The sequence below is a fragment of the Electrona antarctica genome, assembly GCF_951216825.1.
Source record: "Electrona antarctica genome assembly, chromosome: 22".
NCBI classification, from domain to species: Eukaryota; Metazoa; Chordata; class Actinopteri; order Myctophiformes; family Myctophidae; genus Electrona; species Electrona antarctica.
This window is the reverse complement of record NC_136805.1, coordinates 14,929,735-14,955,465: the sequence shown is the minus strand read 5'-3', so window position 1 is coordinate 14,955,465 and position 25,731 is coordinate 14,929,735. Positions and strand designations below refer to the sequence as shown.

At 43.1% G+C, this 25,731-nt stretch overlaps 1 protein-coding gene across 2 annotated transcripts; it reads right to left on the bottom strand.

The window, feature by feature from the left end:
* Positions 1–1,259: 1,259 nt before the first annotated feature.
* Positions 1,260–24,956, bottom strand: taok2b (TAO kinase 2b). Of its 2 annotated transcripts, none has more exons than XM_079492666.1 (18): positions 24,103–24,956; positions 20,169–20,312; positions 17,699–17,770; positions 17,488–17,589; positions 17,331–17,376; positions 15,490–15,586; positions 14,802–14,915; positions 13,949–14,040; positions 12,962–13,055; positions 12,608–12,689; positions 11,360–11,527; positions 9,865–10,071; positions 8,433–8,689; positions 7,774–7,951; positions 7,079–7,207; positions 6,554–6,637; positions 6,114–6,233; positions 1,260–5,600 (listed from the first exon to the last, which is right to left on the bottom strand). In XM_079492666.1, exons 2-18 carry the CDS (start codon positions 20,301–20,303, stop codon positions 3,702–3,704), a joined length of 3,876 nt encoding a protein of 1,291 aa, XP_079348792.1. In that variant the 5' UTR covers positions 20,304–20,312; positions 24,103–24,956; the 3' UTR covers positions 1,260–3,701. The 2 variants fall into 2 exon arrangements, with proteins under 2 accessions (XP_079348792.1, XP_079348791.1); XM_079492665.1 differs by having other exon boundaries at positions 7,079–7,234; positions 24,103–24,955.
* Positions 24,957–25,731: the final 775 nt, after the last annotated feature.

Genomic DNA, 25,731 nt, shown 5'->3' with positions numbered 1-25,731 from the left:
GCTCCATGTCTTTAGCTATAAATTTGGGCCAAAGTCAGTCAGTACTTTCAAATGGAAGATTTGGAAAATAGTACATACTGATAATGGCAATAGTTATTGTAACAGATAATGGCTTCGCCTTCGAGAGGGATGTTAAATCCCCTCTGGATGTAATTTCTCATCATCCATTTCTCCTTTGCAAATAATGTTGTGTAGTATGGGGGTGTGTGGTTTAAACTTACGAGACGGGATATTAGATTCCTCACATTGTTAAAAACATGGCAATGTAACAGGCTAATTATACTTCTTCCTACAATCATGTCGCACACAGAGAATGACTGATGAACTGAACTGAAAAACATGAACCGTGTAAGAATGGAATGAAAGAATGCAGAACAGAGGATACAGTTGACAATAGAAAAATAATAGAAATTGTATGCATTTAAAATTGTGTGCAATTGTACATCCAAGACTGTTGGAAGAACTCATTGCTCACAAGAATCAGATTGACAAGTGACACAATGATGATTAAGTATAGATTAAGCTTTAACATTTCAGATAGTTCAGGCAGTGAGTGAAATGAGGATATGGTATATTTTGTGGTCTTGTGAATCTTTGACCATTACATTTTAAACTGCAATTATTAAAGCAGAATTTCTCAATGTATTTAAAAATGTTGGTTAAAATGTATGTTATTCTAACGATTCTGTAATGACATAAGAATTCCTTTTCTCATATTGTCCTTGTTCTAATGCATTCTAATTTCTCCTGATTGTGTTCTATTGATTGTTTACTCTGCCATAGCTTCCCGTTTCTACTATTCTGTACGGAATTGATTGCCTGCATTATTATTATTTGCTTTGCATTGTTTGTGTTTTTTTTCCTGCTGTGTGCCGTTTACTTTTGCTGTTTCCTTTTGTAAAGCACTTTGTAACGTTGTTTTGAAAGGTGCTATAGAAATAAAGCTTTATTATTATTATTCTGCACCTGAATGCAAGCTGACTAAGCCACTAACATAGTTTCTTAAATTTGCACCTGAAATCAGAATGATTAAACTACTAACGCAAAGTAACAAGCTGCTGGCATCAGGAGTTGGTGATGTTAAGAGTGCACACAGGGAAGTAATGAGGCATGAGTTATGAGACAGGGGAAGCAATGAAGAAATTAAGACAATGAAATCTGGGACAAAAATAACATTTGACAACAAATTAGGAAAGGGAAATGGTGACAAATGAGGACAAGGTAGCTAAATAAAATCATAAAAACAAACAAGACAATGATTTCAACACAAAATAATTTATTTTTCTGTGTGGAGAAAAATCTTAAAATATGACAAAATATTTCTCTATACTTTGGAGCACGGAGCCATACAGTAAAACACTCGTGCACTCTCCAATTTCATGAGGATGAAATTGGAAAAAAGGCTGCCATACAAGATCCTATCCTTACTGCATAAATAAAATAATCATATAAAACGAGGTGCTAAAACTCTGTGGAAATCTCACATGCACAAAGAACACTTACAAACATAAAAACATACAAAACGTAGACAAACAGGAAATAACTCATAGGAAGACAATGGAAGAACAATTCCAAATCAAAAGTTACATTCAAACATAAGGGTGAAACCTTTGTGTGATTCAGAAATATTTCTCCTAAAAATCACAGAGTGGAACAGTATCTCCTTTTCTTTAAGGAGGTTATGTATTTGGCAACTCTTGAATACAGGTCACCCAGAAAGCAATGCCCCATTTTCTCTTTGGGTCAAAATACAGCCGAGAGAGAGTTCATCTTTAGTTCCTCCATTCGGTAATTAATCATTTCCATTTCAATGGCTCAAGTCCACTCCTATGACAAATGTAGACACTCTGACTGTGGCATAAAGCAGGGCACCATTTTCTGGGAAACTAGTAAATATTTAGCAGCAGCACTACCACACTGACAGATATCTACGTTCTGGTACTTAGGTCCCTGTCAAGTGTGCAGTATTTATGATCATTCCAAAGACTCACTATGTGGTTAAAGCTGCTATTTTCTTTTTTATCTCATGGTCACTTCAATTACATGTGCACAATAATGCAATTTTGGTACATGCTTCTCTCATCAGATAATACCATGAAAATTACTAGCCACTATTAGCTTCTTCAAATTATATTTGGTCCAAGCCTTTGAAATATGCTGATGGCTTATTGTTAAATCTTTAACATTTTACTGAGACAGTGCAAAAAACAATTAGATGCCTGGTTATTCTATAATTTCTTCATAGGATAATCAATTGCTTGCTCTAAACGTTCACATTCAGTAGTTTTGCCAATCTTTGGGACTTAATTTAGTATGGCATGTCCTAAAAGATTGTCTGCATGGCTTCAGATATATTAGCGATCATGAAATATTCAAATATTAAATAAGTTTTATAGTCAAGTCTAAACTAGATTAATGTATGTCAACTTTCAAGAATAAAGAGATGAACATATTTCACTTCACAACAGAGCATTAACACTCATGCAACCAGCTAACAAAGCAGACACCTGCAGTAGACTTGCATATAACAATAAAACAAAACAAAATAACAGATGTTTACATGGTAAATCATTATAATATTATCGCTTAAATCGCAATAATATATTGTTTAACTATAGGCTGTAAGATAACACTAACAATCTCGACAGCCATCATTGTTTTCTATGATGTTAACATCAAACAATGAGCATTATATTTGGTGTAGGCTACCTTACACTAAGGACACTTCTTTGAATGCTTTGGCTATAACTAAAAAGGCCCCCCGTCTCATTGTTCATGTCCTGTATAGAAGACTTCAGCTACACCGCTTCCAGTTGTTAGCTCTAAATATCGATTGACGTCCAAATCTCTACTCATGGTCAATCGCTTATTGCACTTTTGCAGACACTGTTGTGCTAGTGTTCAGGGAGGATTTTAGTATTATGTAAAGTATCCTATTTTCACAGTATACAGCTTTTTGGGAGTGAAATTTCAGCTGTGTGTTCAGCAATGTGGACAACGTGTAAACGTTGTTTTAAGAGGCCATTGATTAAAGGCACCGACAAAACAAGACTTTGTGAAATCATAAGACTCCAAAAAACACTTAACACACACAACACAGATTGCACAGACATGGCCTTCACAATAACCATAAAAAAAACTATTTGTCTTACAAATTAAGATCGAAATAATAAAACAGAGAATATAAAAGAAAACTTTTACAAAAAGCACAATAGTGTAAGATACTAAACTTCACTGGGTGTAAGACAGTGACAGTGATTTGCTGGCTGTTCGCAGTGATTCAGCAGCCATAAAAAAGCCCAAGCATGACTTGTGTGCAACTGTGCATGATATAACTGGCTGAACTCAAAACTAAAGCCAATCACATTCAGCCGATGCACACACATCCACCTAAATACAGATTGTGTGCATTCGATGTTACTTAGTTCACTAATCTTTAACGATGAAGACTGATGTGGATGTCGGAATAACAAAAGAAATTATAACAACACATGGACCTGAATAAAAATAAAATGAAAAAGACAATGATGAGATAATGGAAGATGGAACACATTCACACTGTAAAATCTTACGTGTTAATTTAACTTGAGTCAGTGTGTCGAAAATGGACCCATTAACACTCAGGATTTTGCATGAACACACATACCACCAGCAAATAGTCCCTAGTACTTTCGCTTTCTTTCAATGTAACCACATTGTCGCTATCTCCACGGCCGAACTTTCCCCCTCACAAATCTCCCAGATGAGGTTCGCCTCAGCTCAAACTCCCACCTGCCCTCCATCATCCTTTCCCTCTCTTCCCTCTTCTGTATCTCCCTCTCTGTCCTCCTAATCCTCTCCCGGAGCCTGTGCTCCCTGACCTCCCTGGGCAGTAGGCGTGGCAGCCTGCTCGGTTTTTCCTCCCTCAACAGGCCCAGTGTGCGCAGTCTGACCAGGCAGCCGGGTGGCAGCTCTTTCAACACGCGGCTGGCTAGCTTCAGCACCACGGAATTAGCCAGGTCAGCTAGGACCCCTATGGGGCGCCTGACGAAACGCTTCAGCCAGAGCAAGCCCTTGGCTAGAGGAGAGCAACTGCTCTGCTGGGCCTGGTACTCCAGGGGCAGGCTCCGGAGGGGCACAGGGATTTGGGACTGACGCACGCCCCAGTTGCGGCCCGCTTTGGGGAACATCTCGTAGAGGTTGCGCTCCGCTATGCCACCAAGGACCGACTGGCAGACGGCGAACAGGGGGCGGGGAAGACGGAAAAGGAAACGCATGCACAGGCGGTTGACCTTGCGTGGGGCGTTTTGGAAGAAGTCGCGGGCCGGCCGCACCACAAGCACCACCAGCAGGTAGAGGGAGAGGAAAAGGGAAGGCGAGCTGAGAAAGGAGACCGAGACCAGGACAACAGGGACGTAATAGAGCCCCAGGCTCAGGGACAGGCCCAGGCTGAAGAAGCCACACGCCCAAACACTGAGCGACAGGAAAGTGGACAGCGAGAGAGAGATGCAGGAGCGGAGGAAGAGGTACGAGAAGAAGAGGGTCATGAGCGCCAGCTCGGCGGAGAGGAGCAGGGAGGACAGAGAGGGGAGCGGGGGGTTGCGGCGGAGGGAGAGAAGGAAGACAGAGAGGGCAAGAAAGGTGAGGTTGGAGGGCTGTGCTGCCGCCGACATGGCGAGGAGGAGGCAGAGGGTGTGAGAGAACAGAGAGGGGAGGGGGGAGCTCTGCATAGGGTCAGGAGCAGGGGTGCGGGAAGGGGACACAGCGGAGGGCTCCAGCTCCTCATGCACCTCGGGGAAGTAGAACTCTGAGAGCTCGTCGAGCCCACAGAGATGCCGCCGCCTCCTCTCCAGGGAGGAGACGAAGTCGGACGGGCAGCCGTCGGCCACGCCCCTGCCCTCTTCCTCATCATCATCATCAGTGGTGTCTATTTCAGCTTTATAGTAATCATCATCATCCTCATCATCATCTTCATCCTCCCACTGCACTCCCTCTACCTCCCTAACCTCTCCCTCTGCTGTGTTCGGCTCCTCATCTTCTCTGTCCCCTTCTGGCTTTCTTTCACCTTCAACCTCGTCCGACTCGTCCTTCTCTCTTACCATCACCTCCTCTATTCCTACCACGTCACCTCCCTCATCCCTGCTTTCCTCTGCACCTCCCTCCACAGCTCCTTCTTCCAGTTCACCCTCAACTACATCTCGTCTCACCTCCCTGACCGCCTTCACACTCTCCGCTTTGGATTTTCCCGTCTCGTCCCCTTGCTTCTCACCCTCCTCTACCTCTCCTGACCCCTCGACCCCAGCCTGGGTACTACCTCCCAGCACCACGTCGGCGTCCTCCCCCTGGCTCTGCTGGGTGGAGGAGGCGTCGCTCTCACTCACTTTGAGGCTCTTGGGCTGCTGGCGGACCTCCACGGCGTGCTTCTGCCGCAGCTCCTGCTCGCGCCGCTTGTTGTACTCCATCTGGTTGGTGAGCTCCGTCTGGTGCTGCGTGCGGATCAGGTCGGCCCGCGTGCGCTGCACGAGGCCTAGCTGCCGGAACTCCAGCTCCTGGGTGGACTCGTGGTGCCGCAGCAGCATGGCACACTCCAGGTCCTTCAGGGTCTGCTTCTTGTTCAGGTCCTGGTTGAAGGGAAGAGGGTGGGAGGAGGAGAGAAGATAAGAGAATGAAGGCAGCAGAGGGAGTGGAGAGAGAAATAATGTTATGTTGAGTTGTGAAGAACAAAAACGTACTGACAATAATTGTGTATCGTCAGCACCTGGGTACTATACATGTTAGGTCAGTGGCAATTCCCCATGTGCGCTGTAGTTTCTGAGACTATGCCCTGACGAACGGGATCTTATAACGAAAGTTCTAGGATCAAAGCTTAACAACTTCTATATCCTTTGACTATCAAACAACCAATCTACAAGCTCACAACACGTCGTGATACATCTCAGAAACAAATATTGTACTATTATTACAAAACATACATTAACCACTTCAGCCCTATTTAAACTTTGGCTATTGCCAGTACTTTTACTTGATTACTGGACTTTGACTTGTAACAGGGTATTTCTTCATTGCAGCATTGATACTTTTACTTCAAAGTAAAACCTTGGAACACTATTTCCACCAAAGGCCTGTAAGTGTACCTCTCGGAGCAGGTCCTGTTCCAGGTTGTGGCGGGCGAGCAGCATCTTCCTCTTGTACTGGCGACACTGCAGCTCATAGTACTGGCGCTGCCTCCGCAGGAGGCCGGCCTCCTCCTCCGCCTGCACACGGAATAAAGCAACATAAAATCTCATGACTGAAAATGTAATGACGTTTATGATGTTTCTAAACCTTCGAAATCGAAATCACAGCTTGAGGCTTAAAACTTTGCCATTCATGACTATCCATGTTTACGGAAGATGCTTCTAAACTTCAAATACTCTTTTAATCTTAATATAACCAATAAGCGAAAATAGCAGAATCTACAAGCTCTACACACGTGTTGTGTGAGCTTGTAGATTCTGCTATTTTCGGTGTGTGGCATGCTATGGAATCCAAATGACTGAAATCAGTCGTGGCGACTGAGAACTTCAATCCATGCCTGCAGCTGCTGGAGACACTCCTTCTGGTGTACCAGCCACTCCTGCTTCTCCCGCTTGGGCGTCGACTGGTTCTCATTCAGCTCCTGGATTGGAGGACAAGTTTCAAGAGAACACGGTTGGAGTGAAAAACAAAGCTTTTCATTTTACGACATGGAACTAAGACAATCATTCACCTTCTGGGCAAGATGTTAATAGCACATTATAAATGTTCAAATTATTAAACTTCTTTATTCGATTAAGCCTTTCGCCCCTAGCTTAGAGCTAGTCCAACTGCAAGAAATGGGGGCAGGTTGGTTCACCGAGTGAGAATGCATACCATAATGGATATAGTTCTTCTCGCAGCGGACTCCGGTTAAAGATTGAGCCGAGGGACATTACTGTATGTTTTGTTCTTTTATAAATACACGATGTTTTATGCCCTGCTGGAACCACATTTAAATTAGGGAAGAAACAATCTCTAAAAAGCATTCAATGTGATAGAAACAGTGGTGACAGTCGACACTCGACAGGCTGTAGACCTGCACCTCTTTCAGCTGCTCCTTGCGTTGACGATACTGTCGTTTCTGGGACTCCAGCAAGCTGGTCAACTCTTTCTTCTGCTGGGCCAGGATGTGTTGCTGGAATTTCTTTTCCTCAGCCAAGGCTGCTTTTGTCTGGACACAGGCAAAGTTTACGCTTATCTGGGATCAGTACAGTGTAAACAGCGGGAAAAAGGGGCAATGAGAGCAAAATCATACAATTAATTATCATCAGTTAACAGGAGTTGTGTGTGTGTGTGTGTGTGTGTGTGTGTGTGGAGCTCAGTCCTAGTTCATCCCTCTGTCAAGCCCCTTCTGCTCACCTCTTTTCCAGCTCGGACCGCACTGACCTGCCGGTCCCTTGTTAAACCTCACGTTACCGCTGGGCAATTAACCGAAAATATGTCAAAACCGATATTTAAAAACAATAACAGACTTAATCTTGCTCATGTAGATGAATCAAATTACTTAGAATCTGCACAAAAACATTAAAATAAATGTATTTCAATCGATTAGGCTGATTAACCACTTAAGCCTGTGTTCTACTTCGTTGTACAATGGTGGTATACAAAAATAGCAAACATAGCTGATCATACATGCACATACTTCAGACAACTAGGGCTGATCTTTTATTTTATTTTATTAATCATTATCGAGGCAAAGTGAAGTGATATCACCCAGCCCTACCCCACATCACATACCTCTTTTTCCAGGATGGCCTGGTGTTTCTTGGACAGTTTGTCTCCCTCCCCTGAGAAGTTGTTCCTCTGGTTCTCCAGCTCCTTGTCCAGCCTGAGCTGATGCTCGTCCATCTCAGACTTCAGTTTGTTCTCCAGACCCATCAGCTGCTTCTGGTGCTGTCGTCGCATGCGCTTGTACCTGTGAGGACATGGATGGTCAAAGGTTTCCTGTCAAAGAAGTGTGAAAACGCTGAGAGGTGCCAATTACAATTTCATAGAAACGTTTCCTATTTATTATGCAGGAAACTAAATGAACACCAGCCAGCCGCCAATGGAATGTAGATTTCCTCTTTGGCTGGCAAATTACAGAGACTAACAAGCCACTCTGGCATGTACTTTTTTTTAAGCCAACATTCTTAATTTTGCTATTTTCATGTATGGTATAGCTTATGTTAGTAATTTTGCATGAAGGGATACTTTTTGTATCATTTTTGACTAGTTAGCCGGGAAGGGGTCTCACTCTCCCTAGTGGCTCAACCAGGATAACAGCAAAGTCCTGAGTTTGATTCCAGCCTAGTGGACCTGTGCCGTTTCCCCCCAAAGCCCCTCTCTGGACCCCTTGTATCCCGTCTTGGTGAAGCAGAAACAACCCTAACCTTTCAAAAGTTATGGGTTCTTACCCGGACATCTGCTCCCGCAGGGCCGAACCCTGCTCGTGTTCCTGGATCTGTCGGGTGACCAACGAGGCCGTCCTGATTGTGGCAAAGTGGTCCCTGCCTCGCCGGCGCCTGCCCCCACCTCTTTCTCTTTCCCTTTCCCCTCCTCCACCTCCTCCTCCTCCTCCTCCTCCACCACCACCAACATCACCAATCCCTGCGCGTGAGGGCTCCACCTCCACCTCTGGCTGGTAGGGGTCGTCATAGATGTTGTCATGGCTCTGTGGATGACGGGAGAACCAAGAATGGAATGCAGACAGAGACGGTGTCAGGTTCTTGCAAAGTCATGAGTTAAAGTTTAACTTGACTGACATGAGGGTTGTATGATATACCTATATTCTGGTCTGGTCTCTTCCAACCTCCCTTTCATGTCAAAGAAAGCACCCACTCTTTTCCCTGTATTTTATAATGTTAATCAGTCTTATAGTTATGCACTCTATCGTTGGTGTATTTAATAAATGTATACTTTGATGCTGGCTAAAAATAGTAGATTGATGTGAAGTAAAATACACAATGTGTTTCTCCTGTAAATCTGTATTTTTGGTGAGCAACACAATCAGGGACAAAGCATAAGTTAACCTAAGTTTTTGTTTGGAGTGTGCATGCTGCTGGTGAGCATCCATTGGAACAGCTTACATCATGGCTATTTTGGGCATGTCATTTTATTATTGATAAGATTTCAAACATTAAGTATAGGGCTTAAAGAGGTTAACTTCTGTGCTTCTAAAAACAGGCTGTGTCAAACTGAAGGTCTATGCCAAACTGTGCCAATGAGTGGTTAGGGAACTACATATGAGCAGACCATATCAGGTTGGCATAGTTCCTTCACATCTTAAACACATACAGTACCCCCCATACTCTCTTTGGAAACAGCAGCAAGATTCTTGAGCTGCTGTGATAGGAGAAGAATCAAATGGAACGCAACCACCACAAAAGACTACTAATCATTGTGTGTATAGAGCGTCGCAGTCCCGCCCCCTACCATGGACGAGGAAATGATTCTCCGTTCATTTTCCTCATAGACCTTTCAGAAAGTATTTATTTAAAGACGTTTACGCCGCGGACAAAGCCAACTCGAGTCGTGACAAATCATGACAACAAAAAAAAAATTGGGCCGAACACGTAACCGTCTTTAAATAAATACTTTTTGAAATGTCTATGGGAAAAATGCATTGGGATTCATTTCCTGGTCCATGGTAGGGGCGGGACTGCGACGCTCTATTCCTGCAGTATCTGCATCGAGTGACCTCGGTACATAGAAATGGACTTATTGGACATTCTGACTTTCAATTTTCACATTTTGTTTTGATTGGATTGTTCCACTTTTGCTTTGGCAATGTAAACGTATGTTTTCTCATGCCAATAAAGCCCTTTGAATTGAATTGTTTGGACTGACCAGGGGCTTGTGCAGGACAGAGCTGTTGGAGGTGACAGTGTGCTCCCCCTCTTGCATCATGGCCATCTCACAGCTGTCGTCCGAGCCATCCGCCAGGCTGTTGACCGAGCTACTCTGTGAGCTCGCGCTGATCGACATGGAAGGCAGCGAATGGGAGCTCTCCATACTGTTGACAGTGCCCGTACGCAGCATGTATTGCTCCACATCCTTGGGGGGTGAGGGGGAGGGAAGCAAAATAAAGCAGGGGAGATTTTAGTGAGTCCATTTGTTTTGTTAAGTTGTACTTTTGTGCCCTGCCCGTTTTCTCTTTGCATTTCATAGGATGTTTTTGGATAAGCATGTACTGTAAATGTGCTCACATACGTGGCCGAACGGATTGCGGAGCGGTCTTGATACCGGAAGGTCGCCAGTTCGAATCAGCGGTCCGACACGTTAAAATTACCACCGCTGAAGTGCCCTTGAACAAGGCATTGAACCACTACGATGAAATGTTCTATGAGCAGGGCCTGGCTGGAAACAAGTTCTTGAGCTTAGCCCAGATACCCTGGGTAAATATAGTAATTATTTCATTTCATCATCGTCCTAAGTAGACAGTTATAAAATACCTTTTCTACAAAAAGTCAGTGAGTAATGATGAATATCCTAACATTCAACCAGGAGTGTACTCTCTCTACTACTAATGATTAAAGGCATTCAAAGCCTGGCATTCCCTGAATTCCTTCATTTCCTTTTTTGAGGCAGCGGCCAACAGCAAATTCTGATTCCGATTCTGAGTGGAACAAAGCCTTTTGTACGTAGAGGAAGGACACCAGAGTTCACACGATGTACCAAGAGACACAATACAAAGACAGGATGGATGCAAGCACTGTCCCTCACTGTATAAACTATATATGCTACTTTCTCTAAAGGCAAAAAAGACTAGTAGGGATTTTTCTTCAAATTTTGGTTGGAGTCTGATTCTATCCTCAGAGGCCCTGTAGGAACAAAGCACTGAGATTTTTTGCTAAGCCAACAGCTTTACAAAGACAGTGTGCAAGCGAAGACAATAAAAAGGAATATCAGATATTATACATTTAGACCTGAGGCCATTTTCTAAATCCTGACCTACGTTTTCTGATTTTTTAAAAACGTATTCAAAAAAGGTTAAGAATTTTATGTTGCTATATATACTGTATATATATATAGCAACAACTACAAACAGAGGTGTTGCCGGCTTGAAAGGTATAACAACGTATAGGTGTTCAAGATCTAAATTGGATTGATGTGACGAGTTGCGAGCGTATACATGGGCTATTTTTGTGAGATTAAGCTAGATTTGTACCAAGTTGTGTGCGAGTGCCGCACACCAAATATAGCCGATCTACAAGCTCACAATGTGTCACATAGCCACATTTTCTTTTTTATTCTTGTCGCAGTCCCTTATGCCTCCTCAAACACTCCCTCCTCCCTTCCCTACGTCACACCACACCTTCTAATAGCCTCCCCCCTCTCTCACCTCCTCTTCCTCCCCTCCCTCAGGCGCAGGCCCGTTGAGAGCCTCATGGAAGAGGATCTTCTTCATCTTGCGGTACTGCAGGTTGTCCAGCTCGCGGACAGCATCCTTGGTGCGTGCGATCAGGTCCATCACCGCCGTCACGGGACGCTCTCTGCATAGGAAATGGTGCTGCGTAGTGGAAAGTGGGGTTGTAGTTGAGATGGTCAGAGAGGTTTTGGGGAGATTGTTTCCACTTTAAAACTGCACTAAAGTATATGTAACTTTCCTCCATTACCCCGGATTTTAACCCGGTTGTGACATTTTTACCATTGAGCTAACAGAGCCTGCCCGCTTGCTCAGGGAATAAATCAAATCTTGACCGTCAAGTCAAACTTTGTGTCATATCCTGCGTCTAGGTGATACAGGACCTTTGACACAATCCAAAATGTCTTAATAGAAGAGCCGGGAGACAACATACAGCCAACCCAATTGTACAAAAGTTGCATTGTGGACAACATAAAACTTTTAAGGTTATTAGGTGTTAACCCATTTTGGGCGGGAACCCCTTTTGGTGTTTTAAACATTATGTTATAATTATGCTATTGAAAAATAGCAGATCTACAAGCTCATAGTGCGCCACCGAGTGGCGCGCTACGAGCTTGTAGGTCTGCTATTTTTGAAAAATCGTGAAAATTTTAACTCAAATCTTTGCTTTTGACCTCCGGGCGTCACGCCCGGAGGTCACGCCCGGAGGTCACGCCCGGAGGTCACGCCCTGACGTCACGCCCTGACGTCACGCCCTGACGTCACGCCCTTGAATATGTATTCTTTCAGAGTGAACGTTTTAACTCATATCTTTGCTTCTGGGGGGGGGGGGGGGGTCCCTGGAACAACATGGGGGGGGGGGGGGGGGGGTCCCTGGAACAACATATTTTCAGATGGGGGTCGGCGACCAATTACATATATTTTTGGGGGTCCTTGACATGAAACTGTTTGAGAACCACTGACACAGAAAACTTTTTTTAATTTCGATGTCAGGCCTAAATGGGTTAAGGATGTTTGACATGAAAATCTACAAGAACCAATGGCTCATGGAAAATATGCCTTTTAAAGCTTTAGTCCTCGTGAGACTTTGGACACAAGAAATATGTTTCAGTATTTATCATGTAAGATGTTAAATATAATTTCTGAAGAAAATATTAGAGATTGTGAATAAATTTGCTTTGTGCTTTCTTGTGTGGTAGAAAGAAAATGTATGGTTCAAGAGACCTTCAGCAGCACGTCAGAGGTAGGTCTGTCTTGGTGAATCTTCTGCAGACAGGAGTCCACAAAATTACGGAAATAATCGGACCTGGAAAGCGCAAGATATAGTATATTAAACGAAGGAAATACATGATATATGCATTATTTAAAATCATTTTAGACCATTATGTTGTTCTTAAAAATGAACACTGATTTGACACATCATTGTATGTGAACATTGGTAACTACCAATAGGCAACATTTTAAAGCATTTTAATATCTGCACTTTTTGCAGGGAATTTCTGCCCACCTTAAAAATGTTTGATTAGATTACAACAAACCACAGTTATGTTCACAAATTAATGAATTCAGATTACTGACCAGTGATTGGACTGCAATACAGGGCTTTCATTCTGGGCAATGTGGTATAAGGCACTCATAGCATTCATGTTGAACAAAGGTGGTTTCCTCTCCGCTACAGAAAGGCAGAGTAAAAGAAAGAGCAAGAGAGAGAGTGAGTAAAAACAGAAGAGGGGTAAAAAAGGGAGCATCAACAGAACACACACCGAGCACTAAGGCTGTACCCTGTTTTTAGGATTCCAGCTTCGGCAGGGATTTTCGAGCGGACGTCCAAACTATCGTTTTAATGAAATAAAAATGAATAATCTTCGAGCACCGAAGGTTCTTCCGAGTGCTTTTAACCAAGGTGCAATTAATTATATATCCTTTGGGGGGCATAGTCTATCGGTAAAAAAAGGATGAAGTTTAGTTTCACATCACAACGCGTCAATTTGATAATTGAAATTATTATCAGCCTATATCATTTGCTCTTATTACATATTTATTTGAGGCGCATTTATTAAAACACAATCAGCGCCGGGATTTCTTTCAAAATAACAGCTCGGGGTGCCGCGCAGATATGGCCGCTGCAACGCGCATGCACAAACAGCAAGGAGTATGGTGCAGAAGGAGAGGCCAAACCCCCTGTTTGATATCAATGAAAATGCGCTAGGACGTGTGTACACGTCCTCACAATCCATCGGTTGGATTAGCTATGACGTTTCCACATGTCCTACGATCTAAATTAGTTAATATGCACGCAGCACGAGCCAAGGAGATACTTTTAGCACTGGGCACCTCCGGCTCTTATTTACATTTGTCAAATGAGCACCCAGATTTGTTGTGCCACGCAGAATGCCACGTGCTTGTTGCCTATTTGACACACAAATATTAATTAAGATTTGAGTGCCAACGTAACGAGCGATTGTCCGAACCTCCGAAGACTCTGGGACAGCCTTACCGAGCACACGAGCACAGTAAGAGGCTGAGAAAATTTACTTTAGGGTCCGTTCTAGAGCCAAGTCTTACCCAGCTCGATTGCGGTAATGCCAAGTGACCAAACATCCACCTTCCCGTCGTACTGGCCCTCATCCATCGCCAGGATCACTTCGGGAGCCATCCTGCATGGAGTGACAGCATACACACATTCAGTAACCCGTCATTCCCTTATTTTGACCCACAGGGAGGATCAAAGGAACGGACAGCTTCTGCTACCTCACTCCAACCTGTATTTTGTCGCTGTCTGGCAGAAACCACTGGATCTCTATATTTAATTTTTGTTTTTTCATAGGCCTATTTTATACGTGGCTCATATAGTGTCGCATAGCAATGCGTTTTGAGCTTGAAAAATTGCCTATTGTTTGCTATTTTTTTGCTTTGCGTGACACCTGATTCAAAGTCTGTCTGTGGGTTTTTATAAATATTTAACTGATGACATAATAAAAAATAATGTAACTGCAACAATGGAACACAGGTTCTTTTTTCCATTTCCTCAAAAGTAACCGTTTGTGGACATATAAGCTTTTCGCCCAACAGCGATTAGTTACTAATTGAAATGTTGAGTTAGCACACTACATCTTTCCACAAAACATGAGGAATAGACTGTTTCGACGTCAATCAAAAACCATAAAGTAAAGTTTATAAAAGGCCAGCAATGATGGTCAATACTAGACACTGCTACTGTCAACTGAATGTCCATCGTCTAATAGTCGTTGGTAAGTTCTATTGTCAGACCTTAACCAACTCCCAGTGTTCTACCTGTAAGACTCTAAAATGGGATGTGCATGACTGACCAAAATCCAATTTGAAAATTCTACTGTTCTGGCTAAAACGTCTTTGATTATTCAAAGAATATGCTGCGCTGTGACTTCTAAGATCTCACCAGTATGGCGTGCCCACAAAGGAGTTGGCAGGGGCAACGATGGAAGCGGAGCCAAAGTCCCCCAGTTTCACCTGGCCTGGCTCAGTCAGCAAGATGTTCCCAGCTTTCACATCCCTGAGAGGGAGAAAGTGTAAAAAGGAATGTTGAGTGAGAGAGTTAGATGGACGTAGAAAATTAAAAGATGGAGGAAGACAGGAAGATGAATAAAGAGAGATGGAGAGATGGGTGAACAGTAAAGTGGGTGGAGAGAGGAGACAAAGGCAGGAGAGCAAGGTGAGATGCAATAAAAGTGGGTTACTGCACAGCATGAAATCACCAACACCATTGCATAAGCTTTATCAGTGAGCTTGTAGATCTGCCATTTTCCCTAACACAATTGTGTGACTGTAAAGGTATGCTGAAAATGGGTAATTGATTCTTTGGTATGTTTAATGTTTGTTTGCACCGTCTGTTTTACATCACCATTACATCACCTAATCAACATGAGTTAGACTTTAATATATCAGTGCCCCTCACTTCATACGGGTGTGATTTTTTTACTTTAAAAAAAGCATCTCGATTATTCTATTGATCAAAACGTTCATCGATAGGATAATCGTTAAGAAAATATGCAATAGCAGCAGCCCTAGTCTGAATGTATGTGTAGGGGGATGAAGGTGCAGTAGGTACTAGGTAGAGAAGGACTTACCTGTGAATCATGTTGTGAGAGTGTAGATACACCAAACCCTGCAATGCACCATGGACGATGGCAGCTATTTCCACTTCCTGGAGGGGTTTCTTGTGGACTGCATGAGGGTAGAGACAAAGAAATGGGCCTTAAGTATCCCTGCCTGAACTCTGTGCTGCAAATTATGAGAAATACAACTCCAAACTCACTTTGACACCTATAAAGACTAGGGATGGAGCTCGATAACCGATACCCAACAAATTCCGAAAACAAGCTTATTGAGTACCCGTTATCAATAAGCTTTGGCCTTATCAAGCCTTTTATCGAGCATAGCGGCCCATGACGCCATGTTTAAACAATCAAGACAAGAGGCGATCAAGATAATCGCCCACGCTGGCACAAACATGTCTAAAAGTGTATTGATACCTGCCAACAGAGTAAACAACATTACGTGTTTAAAGTCACTGTCTGTACACATACAGTATTAACCAGTTAACAGTTCCTTTAATATTATTTTATTGGTAAAAAGGTCAATTGCCTTCCGTTTGTTATAAAAGTACTGTAGTTGAAGGCCCTAGTAAAATATACTGGTTCTGTTCAGAATGTATTATCTCCCATTCTTCCACAAAATAATAGAAAATGCTCGAAAATGGACTCAATAAGAATAGCGTTACTAGATCTTAGTGGTACGATTGACACGGTAGGCCATATAATACTGCCATCTAGACAGGCTGAAAAACTGTCTTAGACTTCCTGGCACGGTCCTAATTTGGTTCAAATCTCATCTTGAAGAGACAGGGAATGCTTTGTCTCCATTGGAAACTATGCATCCGAGCTAAATAACATGACATGTGGAGTCCCAAACCTACAGTAAGTCAATACTAGGGCTTCTTCTATTCAAACTTTACATGCTCATGTTAGGCCAAAATAAATGAATGAAACAATGAATGACCTACAATAGTTATGCTTATGTACTTTCAGTCTCCATGTAACTGTGGTTTCATAAGTTTGCTTGAACAAAGACTCCCTGTAAAGCCAGAATCCTTCAAAATGTCAATAGCCACATAGTATGTCAATATCAAAGCAACTAAATGTTGCATGTTTAAGTAAACACACATTTATACTCCATAGTAAAACATTGTTTGCATGCCAAAAATAACACATCTACAGGCTACCATGAATCTGTGTGACTAGTTGTTTGCTAACCAGAGGGGACTGTGATTGCACCATACAGACGCCTGAACAAACAGTCGTCTCTGTTAGAGCCTTCCACCCCTGGAATGGAGGCTGGGACAAACGAAAAGTTCAAGCGGTAGGATTTCCACTTTCGCACAAAGAGTCTTCCGTGTCACGGAGTCTTCCATTAATTACTTAGAAGAAGACAGTCACAGATTAATTAGTAATTAATCTGTAATTCAGGGTTCCCCCCAGAAGAAATTAAAGGTGGCCTTACACTAGCCGATAATCGGGCATTGTTTGACGCTCGGGGGGTGCCCGACTCAATCGATCTGCTCGGGGCCGCGCTCAAAGCGCGATCGGGATCGGCCCGATCAACATCAAGAATGTTTGATATTTGCTCTGCCCCGCTCCGATTATCCTGTAGTGTGTGGTGCTATCAGATTTCAGATTAAAATAAATCGGCTAGTGTAAGGCCACCTTTAGTCTATGTGTTACTGTTAAGTACCGGAGAGGGGTGTATGTTGTACACATGCAGCTCTACTCCTGTGCAGGCGCATGATGGGTGTTTTTTCATGATGAAAAAACACAACTACAGCCTCCATGAACTTTAATGCTAAATCTTCGTGCAATAGAGCAATGTGCAATAAATACACAAGCAATGTGCAAGAGATTTTCTCACTTACCTTCCAGGAGATCAGAGGCTGAGCCCAAACAGTACTCCATCACCAACTAGGAGAAAGAGAAAGACTGCATTAACAAACTGAGCTATATTAGGGAACTCAACATGAGTGCATATACAGTACGTTTAATGTACACACACACACACACACACACACTCACCCATGCTGTGTGCTCTCTCAGGTAGCAGCCACGGTACTCAACAGTGTTGGGATGGCGCAGTTTCTGGAGGAACTTCACTTCCTTGATGATATCCTGCCATTTCTGGAACATGAGAGGGGCATGAATATTGATGAGTGCCCACAAGCGACAGAGAAACTGAGCCCAAATCTGGCTCAAAAACAGTGTGTATTTGAGCACTGCCAGCTCCTACCTCATTGGACTGCTTGCCGCTATAGGACATCTTCTTGATAGCCACCACCTCATTGGTGCGGATGTCATGGGCCTGAAGTGGAAGCAAATGGGTTAAAATATATTTTTATAATTTGATCTTCAAGATGATCACATCCACAAAATATTGTTGGAACAAATACCAACATCATAACAATAAAGCTGCCCCACCTTGTGAACAAAAGATAAAGAGAGAGATAATAGAGAGAGAACACACTGCATGAGCGATGATGCTGTGGCAGCAAACCAGGAATTGAAAAGACTAAAAAAGGGACCACAGCATTGTCAGTGCCATTATTACCCTTTCATCCACGATGAATCATTTATTTATTTATCCGTCTGTCTGTCCAGCAAAACATTTAACTTGCAATAATAAACAAAATTGCACAATTTTATGAACATTTACAAGGAAGCTTTACCTTGAACTTAACAACCAGTCAACCTCATAATGGATCACTACAGTCGCATCATCATTTTCTAAGATTTGACAAGTATCACCTTGCCACTGCCTCCTTAAAGGGGGGAGCTGTGTGTTTCACCAGCTGAGACCCATCGCACCGCAACGCTGGTTCACTACAAGATAAACTGACCTCTTTTGCTGAGCCTCTGTCCTTCCACTCTCTTCACTCATCCCTAACGTTACTTGTTCACCCTTCACTGAACAAGGCTTTTCATCCACCATGAGCCACTTGTCCTTTGCCGATCACCATCACGCTTTTGTTTTAATCTTTTCAACTGCCTTGCCACCTTTAATGCTACGCTGACTAGCTCTTTGATTGAACCTGGGTCCTTATTATCATTATTATGGCTAAATGATGTGCATCACTCTTTCCTACCAAATGCATCCCTCAGGCATACTACTGCTGTACCTTGCTTTTCCATCCCCCACTTGATGCTGGCCGGCTTTAAACACATTCTGTACGTCTCAATCAAGTGCCCTCACTACTGAACGGCATTTGTTTTCAGGCAATGATGGCCATACTGTTTACCCACCACAGAAAGAAAGCTTCACCCAGTGAACAATTACTCAAGATTGGTCAGGTGACATCCCGTGTTGCACAATTTATTGCAATACTAGAAAAGTCACACCTTTGTGCGGCTGAAGAAAACAAGCACACATGCCATCACTTGTTCTGTTCTGTCACAGCTAACTGCATTTCAACATCAGTTCTAGTATTACATTCTTATAATGTATAAGCTGAGCAATATGCATTGAATCGTCATTACATTTCTCACAATGTTATTAAATGATGTGGGGAAAAGCAAAAAACAAACATCAGGCAATAAGGAAGGAACGTGTATGAGCACCCTGGCTCTCCACAGGCCCATATATCATCTACAAATCATATATGGTGTAATAAAACTGTTAACAATAATGTAGATATATTGCATGAACTCAATAGCACATGCACATCTGAGCACACCTTTCCTAATACAGTACAATTGCAATAAATGCCTACTAATGTTGGGGCAACATGCACAAATTGTCTGACAAAATCTCTCTTCAATAGAGCTTTTGCAGACTGTTACAGCATGTACTGAAACAGCCGGGCATGCACCAATACTCTTATAAATTAACTATTTAACATTTATTATCATAATTACTGAAAGAATGTCCACATCACTCGTCGGCTGCTGTATAAGGGAATGATCATAAGAGAAGATCTTCTCCAAAAATATTTATTGACAATGTTTCGAGCCTGTGCTCTTCATCTTTGACGTGACGAAGAGCCTAGGCAAAAAAAAAAGTCAATACATTTATCAGTGAAGCATAGGAGTGCGCAGGTTCTACTATTTTCTTTATATTTAACATAATGAATGAATGTTAAGATATACTTATCATCAACAAAAGTATTTCTGCTGGAGCAGAAATACACAATTCTGTATACTAAACCTAATTGCTTAAACTTAACTAACTGAAAATATGATGTTCATTTGTTAGTTTTAAGAATGTAAAGCTTAAAGGACAACTTTTTTTTTTTCAACCAAGGTTCATGTTTTAGGTTGTTATTAGAGAAAGTAAAAGATGAGTGTTGATTTTATTTGCTGCTTTCTTTCGTTTTAGGGATTTTAGCTGTTTTTGACAGTGGGGCGGGGCATTCGAGCATGGGGCTAAATATGTATTTTTTTACCAAATTTTATAGCAATTTATTTTTTTATTATTTACTATAGTCCTACTAGACCCCAAGAAATTACATGTGGCAACAAAAGATCAAAGGATCTATTGAATGTAAAACTGACTTATTGAGCGTATGACACACATAGTGTGGCTTCCCCCAGTAGGCTACCTTCACATTCAGTAGATCCTGTGATCATTGCCGAGACATCAAGGATTCCAGAATCATGATAGATTTTGCTTCGCATAATTTTTTTATCTCACTTATGTAGAATAAAGAATAATTTATAATAGTGAAGAATCCTAATCTGAACAAAGCGTGTTAAGTGTGACTTACGAAGTACACTGCTCCGAAGCTGCCATGGCCTATCTCTCGCAGGTCTGTGAAGAGCTTCTCTGGGTCGTCCCTGAAGAAAAGCTCCGCCACCTCCGGGTCCTTCAGGCTCCCAGCCCGCACGGCACTCGACGGCATGGCCAGCGCCTGGGGCCGTTTGAGGGGGGAAATGGGATACACAGTGGGTTACAGGCTGCTATTTGGAAGGATTATAGACATTCATGCTGGTAACATAGCCTACAGGTACCAGTGTTGTTTTTGTCGACTAAAACTAAGACGAAAAATGTTCGTCGACTACCTTTTTTTCACTGACGAAAACTCAATGGAAACTAAATGAAAACTAAGCTACGATGACTAAAACTAAGACTAAATATACTGACAATTTCGTCAACAGATAAAAACTAGACTAAAATGTTAGGAAGGGACTAGTGGACACGAGATCAAGTATGTCGTTTTACAATGGGTTGCATGCTGAAAATAGCCGATCTACAAGCTCACAACGCGTCGCAGCGCAACGCGCTGTGAGCTTGTAGATCGGCTATTTTCAGCAGGTGTAAAAACAGCCATTACGACGGCATCAAGGCCCGCCAAATGCATTTTTGTCGACTAAATCATCTGTAGATTTAGTCGACTAAAATCTTATGATATTTAGTCGACTGAAACTAGACTAACACTAAAACATTCCGGGTGACTAAAATGTGACTAAAACTAAATGAAAACTATTCAAGAGACTGACTAAAACTAGAATAGAAATTTGCTGCCAAAAACAACACTGACAGGTACTACATTGTCTCACATGTACTAACTTGCACACACACACTGTCACGCACACACAGCTTAGTATTAACCAAGTCATCTATATCAGGAGCATGTCTATGTGCAGATGCTGTGCAGCATATGCAATTATGCATAGAAAGATAATAATAATCTAAGAATGTATAAGAAAGGATATCCAGTAGAAAGACGTCTTTGAAAAGCACCAGTCCACATCAGTATGATCGCCAAAGAACAAAACAAGGTAAATCTACAGTGCTCTCAGCAAATGCAGCAGGCCCATAATTTCCCCCCATCTGGGCAGGGTCGCCAATGGTTTGACTGCAAATCATGAGCAGTGGGCAACTAATCCAACTATGAACAATAATATACTCTATATAAGGCATCTCATTGATCAGGGTTGATCAAAGGACTTCTAGATGGTAAATGTCACAAATAGAATAAAGGTGGCCTTGCCTTACACTAGCCGATAATCGGGCATTTTTGACGCTCGGGGGGTGCCCGACCGTAATTAGAAATTACTGAGAATATTAAATGCAGCCAGGGACTGAGGGAAGTTGTATTTCCTTTGGGTGGCTAAAAAACAAAACATGTACTATGCTTCATAATGTGTAGACAAACTAGGAAATAGTGGCTCCACATAGAAATGGCATGGCTAATGTGGGTGTTAATGTGTGACCAGCCTGTGACATCAGTCATCTCTGATGTGACGTGCGTCATCTATATGATGCATGACTCCAACATTTTGGCAAGGTTTCAGTGTGATCGATCACAGCCGCCCGCATTGGCTTCCATTATTAAATATTTCAAAAATGTATAAACCGTGTGAAACTGTTTTTGTGGAGGTGGTTCTGTGGACTACTGGCAGCATGCGTACAAAGTTTGGCACTGATTGGTCAAGCGGTTTTAGAGAGACAGAGAGAGAGAGACAGAGAGAGAGAGAGACAGAGAGAGAGATAGAGATAGAGATAGAAAAAGAGAGAGAGTGAGACAGACCTAGCCTAAGATTTAGACTCTCATAGATGTATTTAATTCTGACAGACATTTTACGAGAGTCTAAGCCTTCTAAGGGCTCTCACCCCATGGTGGTGAGTACGGCACCCTGCGCCTCAGAATAGCTCTGAACATGTACAAATCTAAGGTGCTTGCACTGCTGCCCCAACTGTTTGCTTTCTTTGTAAGCATTTGAAACCCGGAGGTCCGTGTTTTAATCTGTTCTGTCTCTGAGTCTTCAAACACTTTGCGCAAAGAAAGCGAACAGTTGGGGCAGCAGGGTAAGCACCTTAGATTTAGCATTTGTACATGTTCCGAGCTATTCTGAGGCACGGGGTGCCACGCTCACCACCATGGGGCGAGAGCCCTTAGACTCTCGTAGATTGAAAATGTCAGAAATTCAGAATTGATAAATACATCTACGAGAGTTTAAATCTTAGGCTAAGACAGACCCTCTCAGACGGCTAGCCTCTTGCAGAACCATGCTATAAACAACTGGGAGTATACTGGAAGAGATGCAAATCCTGTATTTCAAAATAGCCCACATGGATTGACGCAGGGAGAACTGGTCAGTCCTGCCACTTGCACTGTGATGGTGCAGTAGGATGGTGCATCTGCTGTACTGGGAGCCTAATCAACCAATTGCAGCCACTCTTATAGATAACCAAACACTGCATGGAAGTTGACTTTTCCACTCTAAAAAGTAATGTGGCAGATAGAGTTAAGGCTCATTCATAGTCTGGATTTTCGGTGGTGAGGTGACCACCGAACTACAACATGACATCACGAGCCGCGGTGAAGAGCAATCCACCGCCCCAGGCCCAGCCCTTCTCTGTTTTTACTCACCACCGCTCAACGTTATTTCAGCTCCGGTGGTCACCCCACCACCGAAAATCCAGACTATGAATGAGCCTTTAGTGTCGAAGTGCCCTTGAGCAAGACACTGACTGAACCCCTAATTGCTCCTGATGTGCTGGTGTGATGTGCCTTGCATGGTTTCCGCTGCCATCGGTGTATGAATGTGTGTGTGAATGGGTGAATGTAATGCACAATCTATGTAAACAAAAGCACCTTGGATAAAGCCAGGCGCTATAAATATGCACCATTTACCATATAAAATAATGGCCAATAGTGGCTGACCAATTCTAAAATGCAGCAACCATTTTAGCAGGTGACAAAAAAGGTTAACAACTACTAACAAGGCCTCCTTCCCTGCGAGACAACATTGTTCCATAACCACTGTTCCGAATTCAAATTATGATGATGACAAAGTATACTTGATGGTCCCGTAATTTGACTATGAGAGAGATAAGTAAACTGTTGGTTCTACTTGACAAGTAACTTGTCGATTAGAACCTACATATTACTTATCTCTTAGTCAAATTACAGAACATTTGTATCATAAAACACATTGCTGATCACATCACAGAACATTTGTACCATAAAACACATTGCTGCTCACTTTTTTGGCAAGATCCCCAAATCCACTTGAACTGATTGACTGAATTTGACATTTTGCAGCTACCTTGCTCGGGACATTGTGCAATTTCAGTGAGGAAGTATGCACTTCCCTTTTAGTAAGAGAAGCTGCTCAAATGCAGAAGGCAACACTCACTGTCTGGTGATGTGCACATTCCCAGATTGTCACTCACATGCACGAGGACTCGTCCAAAAGGCTCTATCCAGAGTCCAGACAGTAATGTAATCCAACGAGACTGGTGCACAGGAACTATATTATGCACGCTCATATATCCTAATTAATGGCTAACAAGGTGTCCAACTGCGTTAGTGGTTAGTTATTTTCTGACCATGGACATCCTAAGTAGTGTGTGCACTGTGTACAATATACACCTCAACAAGCAAGCTAGACGGGTTTGCACATGGCTGCTCAATTAGGTTATGTCAAAGAAATGCAGACATGTATTCTATACACAAGGCAACAACTATAAGGCTTGGCTGGGACAGGCAGTCACCCGTTCAAAATGCAGGCCAACAAGCCCATAATATACAAAATAATAATGCAAAAAAAAATCAACAACAAGCGAGACGGCCGGCGTCCACGTTAACAGATGGATCCCATTATTAGCAGGCAAACGTTGACCAAACCCCATTGGAATCAGATGTCATGATTTGTGGCGTTCTGACTGTTCACTCATGATGTCTGTCTTACCGTGACTTTTGGGATCCACTGTAGCTAGCTGGTGAGCTAGCTACACTGGCCTGGGTGTAAAATATCAGTCTCTCTTCCGTCTCCTTTCCTCTCCGGCCGCCGGTGCCTATTCAACACGCTCGGGCCACACCATTCTGGCTGTCATCGGTTTTACTCAAAGTCCTCTCCATCATTCTGTCGTTCACACAATGCACTGACTGGGCTTTGGCTAGCGCGTTAGCACGACGTTAGCATCGGTGATATTATGTCAGTCAATTAAACCGCACACACGCACGGCCAGCTAGCTTGCTAGCCAGCCAGCCGACTGCCTGACTGACTGATGTATCTGTGTGGCTAACGCGGCTAGCCGTCTTCCCAGCGCAACCCAGTGGCGAGTTATTAGCTCGGGTTAGCTGCAACAATGCTAGCGCATCAGCGGCGAGCCCTGGCTGGCTGCCGGGGACCCGGAGAGATGCTTTTCAATGGAAAACCGGACCATGTATTTCCACTCGTCCGCCCCGTGTTCCACTGTGCGCTGTCATTACAGTGGCGTTGTCGTTGCGTTTCATCTGTCACTCCGGTGGGTTGTCCATTTTCAACCTCGTCTCTATCTTCCTTTTTTTTCTCTTCTTTTTTTTTTCTTCTTTTTTTTTGTTCAGGAGGACTTCATCATGGCGGAGCGGGGCGCGAGCCAGCCGAAAGGAAATCGGAAGTGCTTTCTTCTTCGACGCTCTCCAGATTCCAGAACAGAGACCACCACTGTGTAGGTGGTGTGTATAACTCTATGATGTGGTGGTGGTCCCCCATAGAGTTAAATAGGGTGGTCCAGATTCCTGAACCCCCTCTTCAGGAAAGTACATTGTTAAAGGTGGGCTCCCACTTCCAGAGACTGACCCAGACCTTAATGTCAGGTGTCAGATGTCCATTATGATTGGCACACCAGGCACCACCCTAGAACCGGTTTAAGGCTCATTCATAGTCTGGATTTTCGGTGCCACCGGAGCGGTGGTCACCTCACCTCATGGAGGTCTGTCCCGTGGCTACTTGACCTTAAATGCTCTGCATCTGCAGTGTCCCAGGTTGAGAGCGATATCAGGTGCGGAGGTTCTTTCCTCCTCCACCTGGTATTCCACATATGTGCTGATAGAATTAGGTGCAGATACCATACCAATGGAGAACCACCTTATGGACTATGGTCTCAGGTCATCTTACTACCAGCTAGTCTATAACCGCTGCAGTTTACAGATACATTAGTTTTTGAGGGACACCAGCCCCTCCTATACACAGGTTTAATGTCTGTCTTTAGTTCAATGTTTGTTTTGTAAACGCCATTGACAATGAAGGGAAAATTGACATCATAATGTGCCTCATTACGTCATATCAGCGTCCAAGAAGGAGGCCATGCCCGAGGGCTCAATGACTTGGGCACAATGGAGGAGGAAGTTACCAGGGTTTTCCCTATAGGGTTGTTGTTCCCTAAGGGCCTTGTCACGTAATGGTGTGACCGTGTGAGTGGAGAATGCATGAAGGTGATTGTGATCAAACTGTATTCCCACATGGACTTGAGGGTGCTTTGGCAACCTAAACCGATGTGTCATCAAGACATGCAGTGTTGTTGTGTCCAGTGGCGTTGGTGAGGATGGATATACT

Excerpts from the sequence above, each read along its gene's own strand:
- taok2b (XM_079492665.1), bottom strand. The coding sequence starts at position 20,303 with ATGCCGTCGAGTGCCGTGCGGGCTGGGAGCCTGAAGGACCCGGAGGTG. Across the intron at positions 17,771-20,168 it reads GCTTCGGAGCAGTGTACTTC|GCCCATGACATCCGCACCAA; the intron begins GTAAGTCACACT and ends CTTCCACTTCAG. Across the intron at positions 7,235-7,773 it reads AGGCCATCCTGGAAAAAGAG|ATAAGCGTAAACTTTGCCTG; the intron begins GTATGTGATGTG and ends TACTGATCCCAG.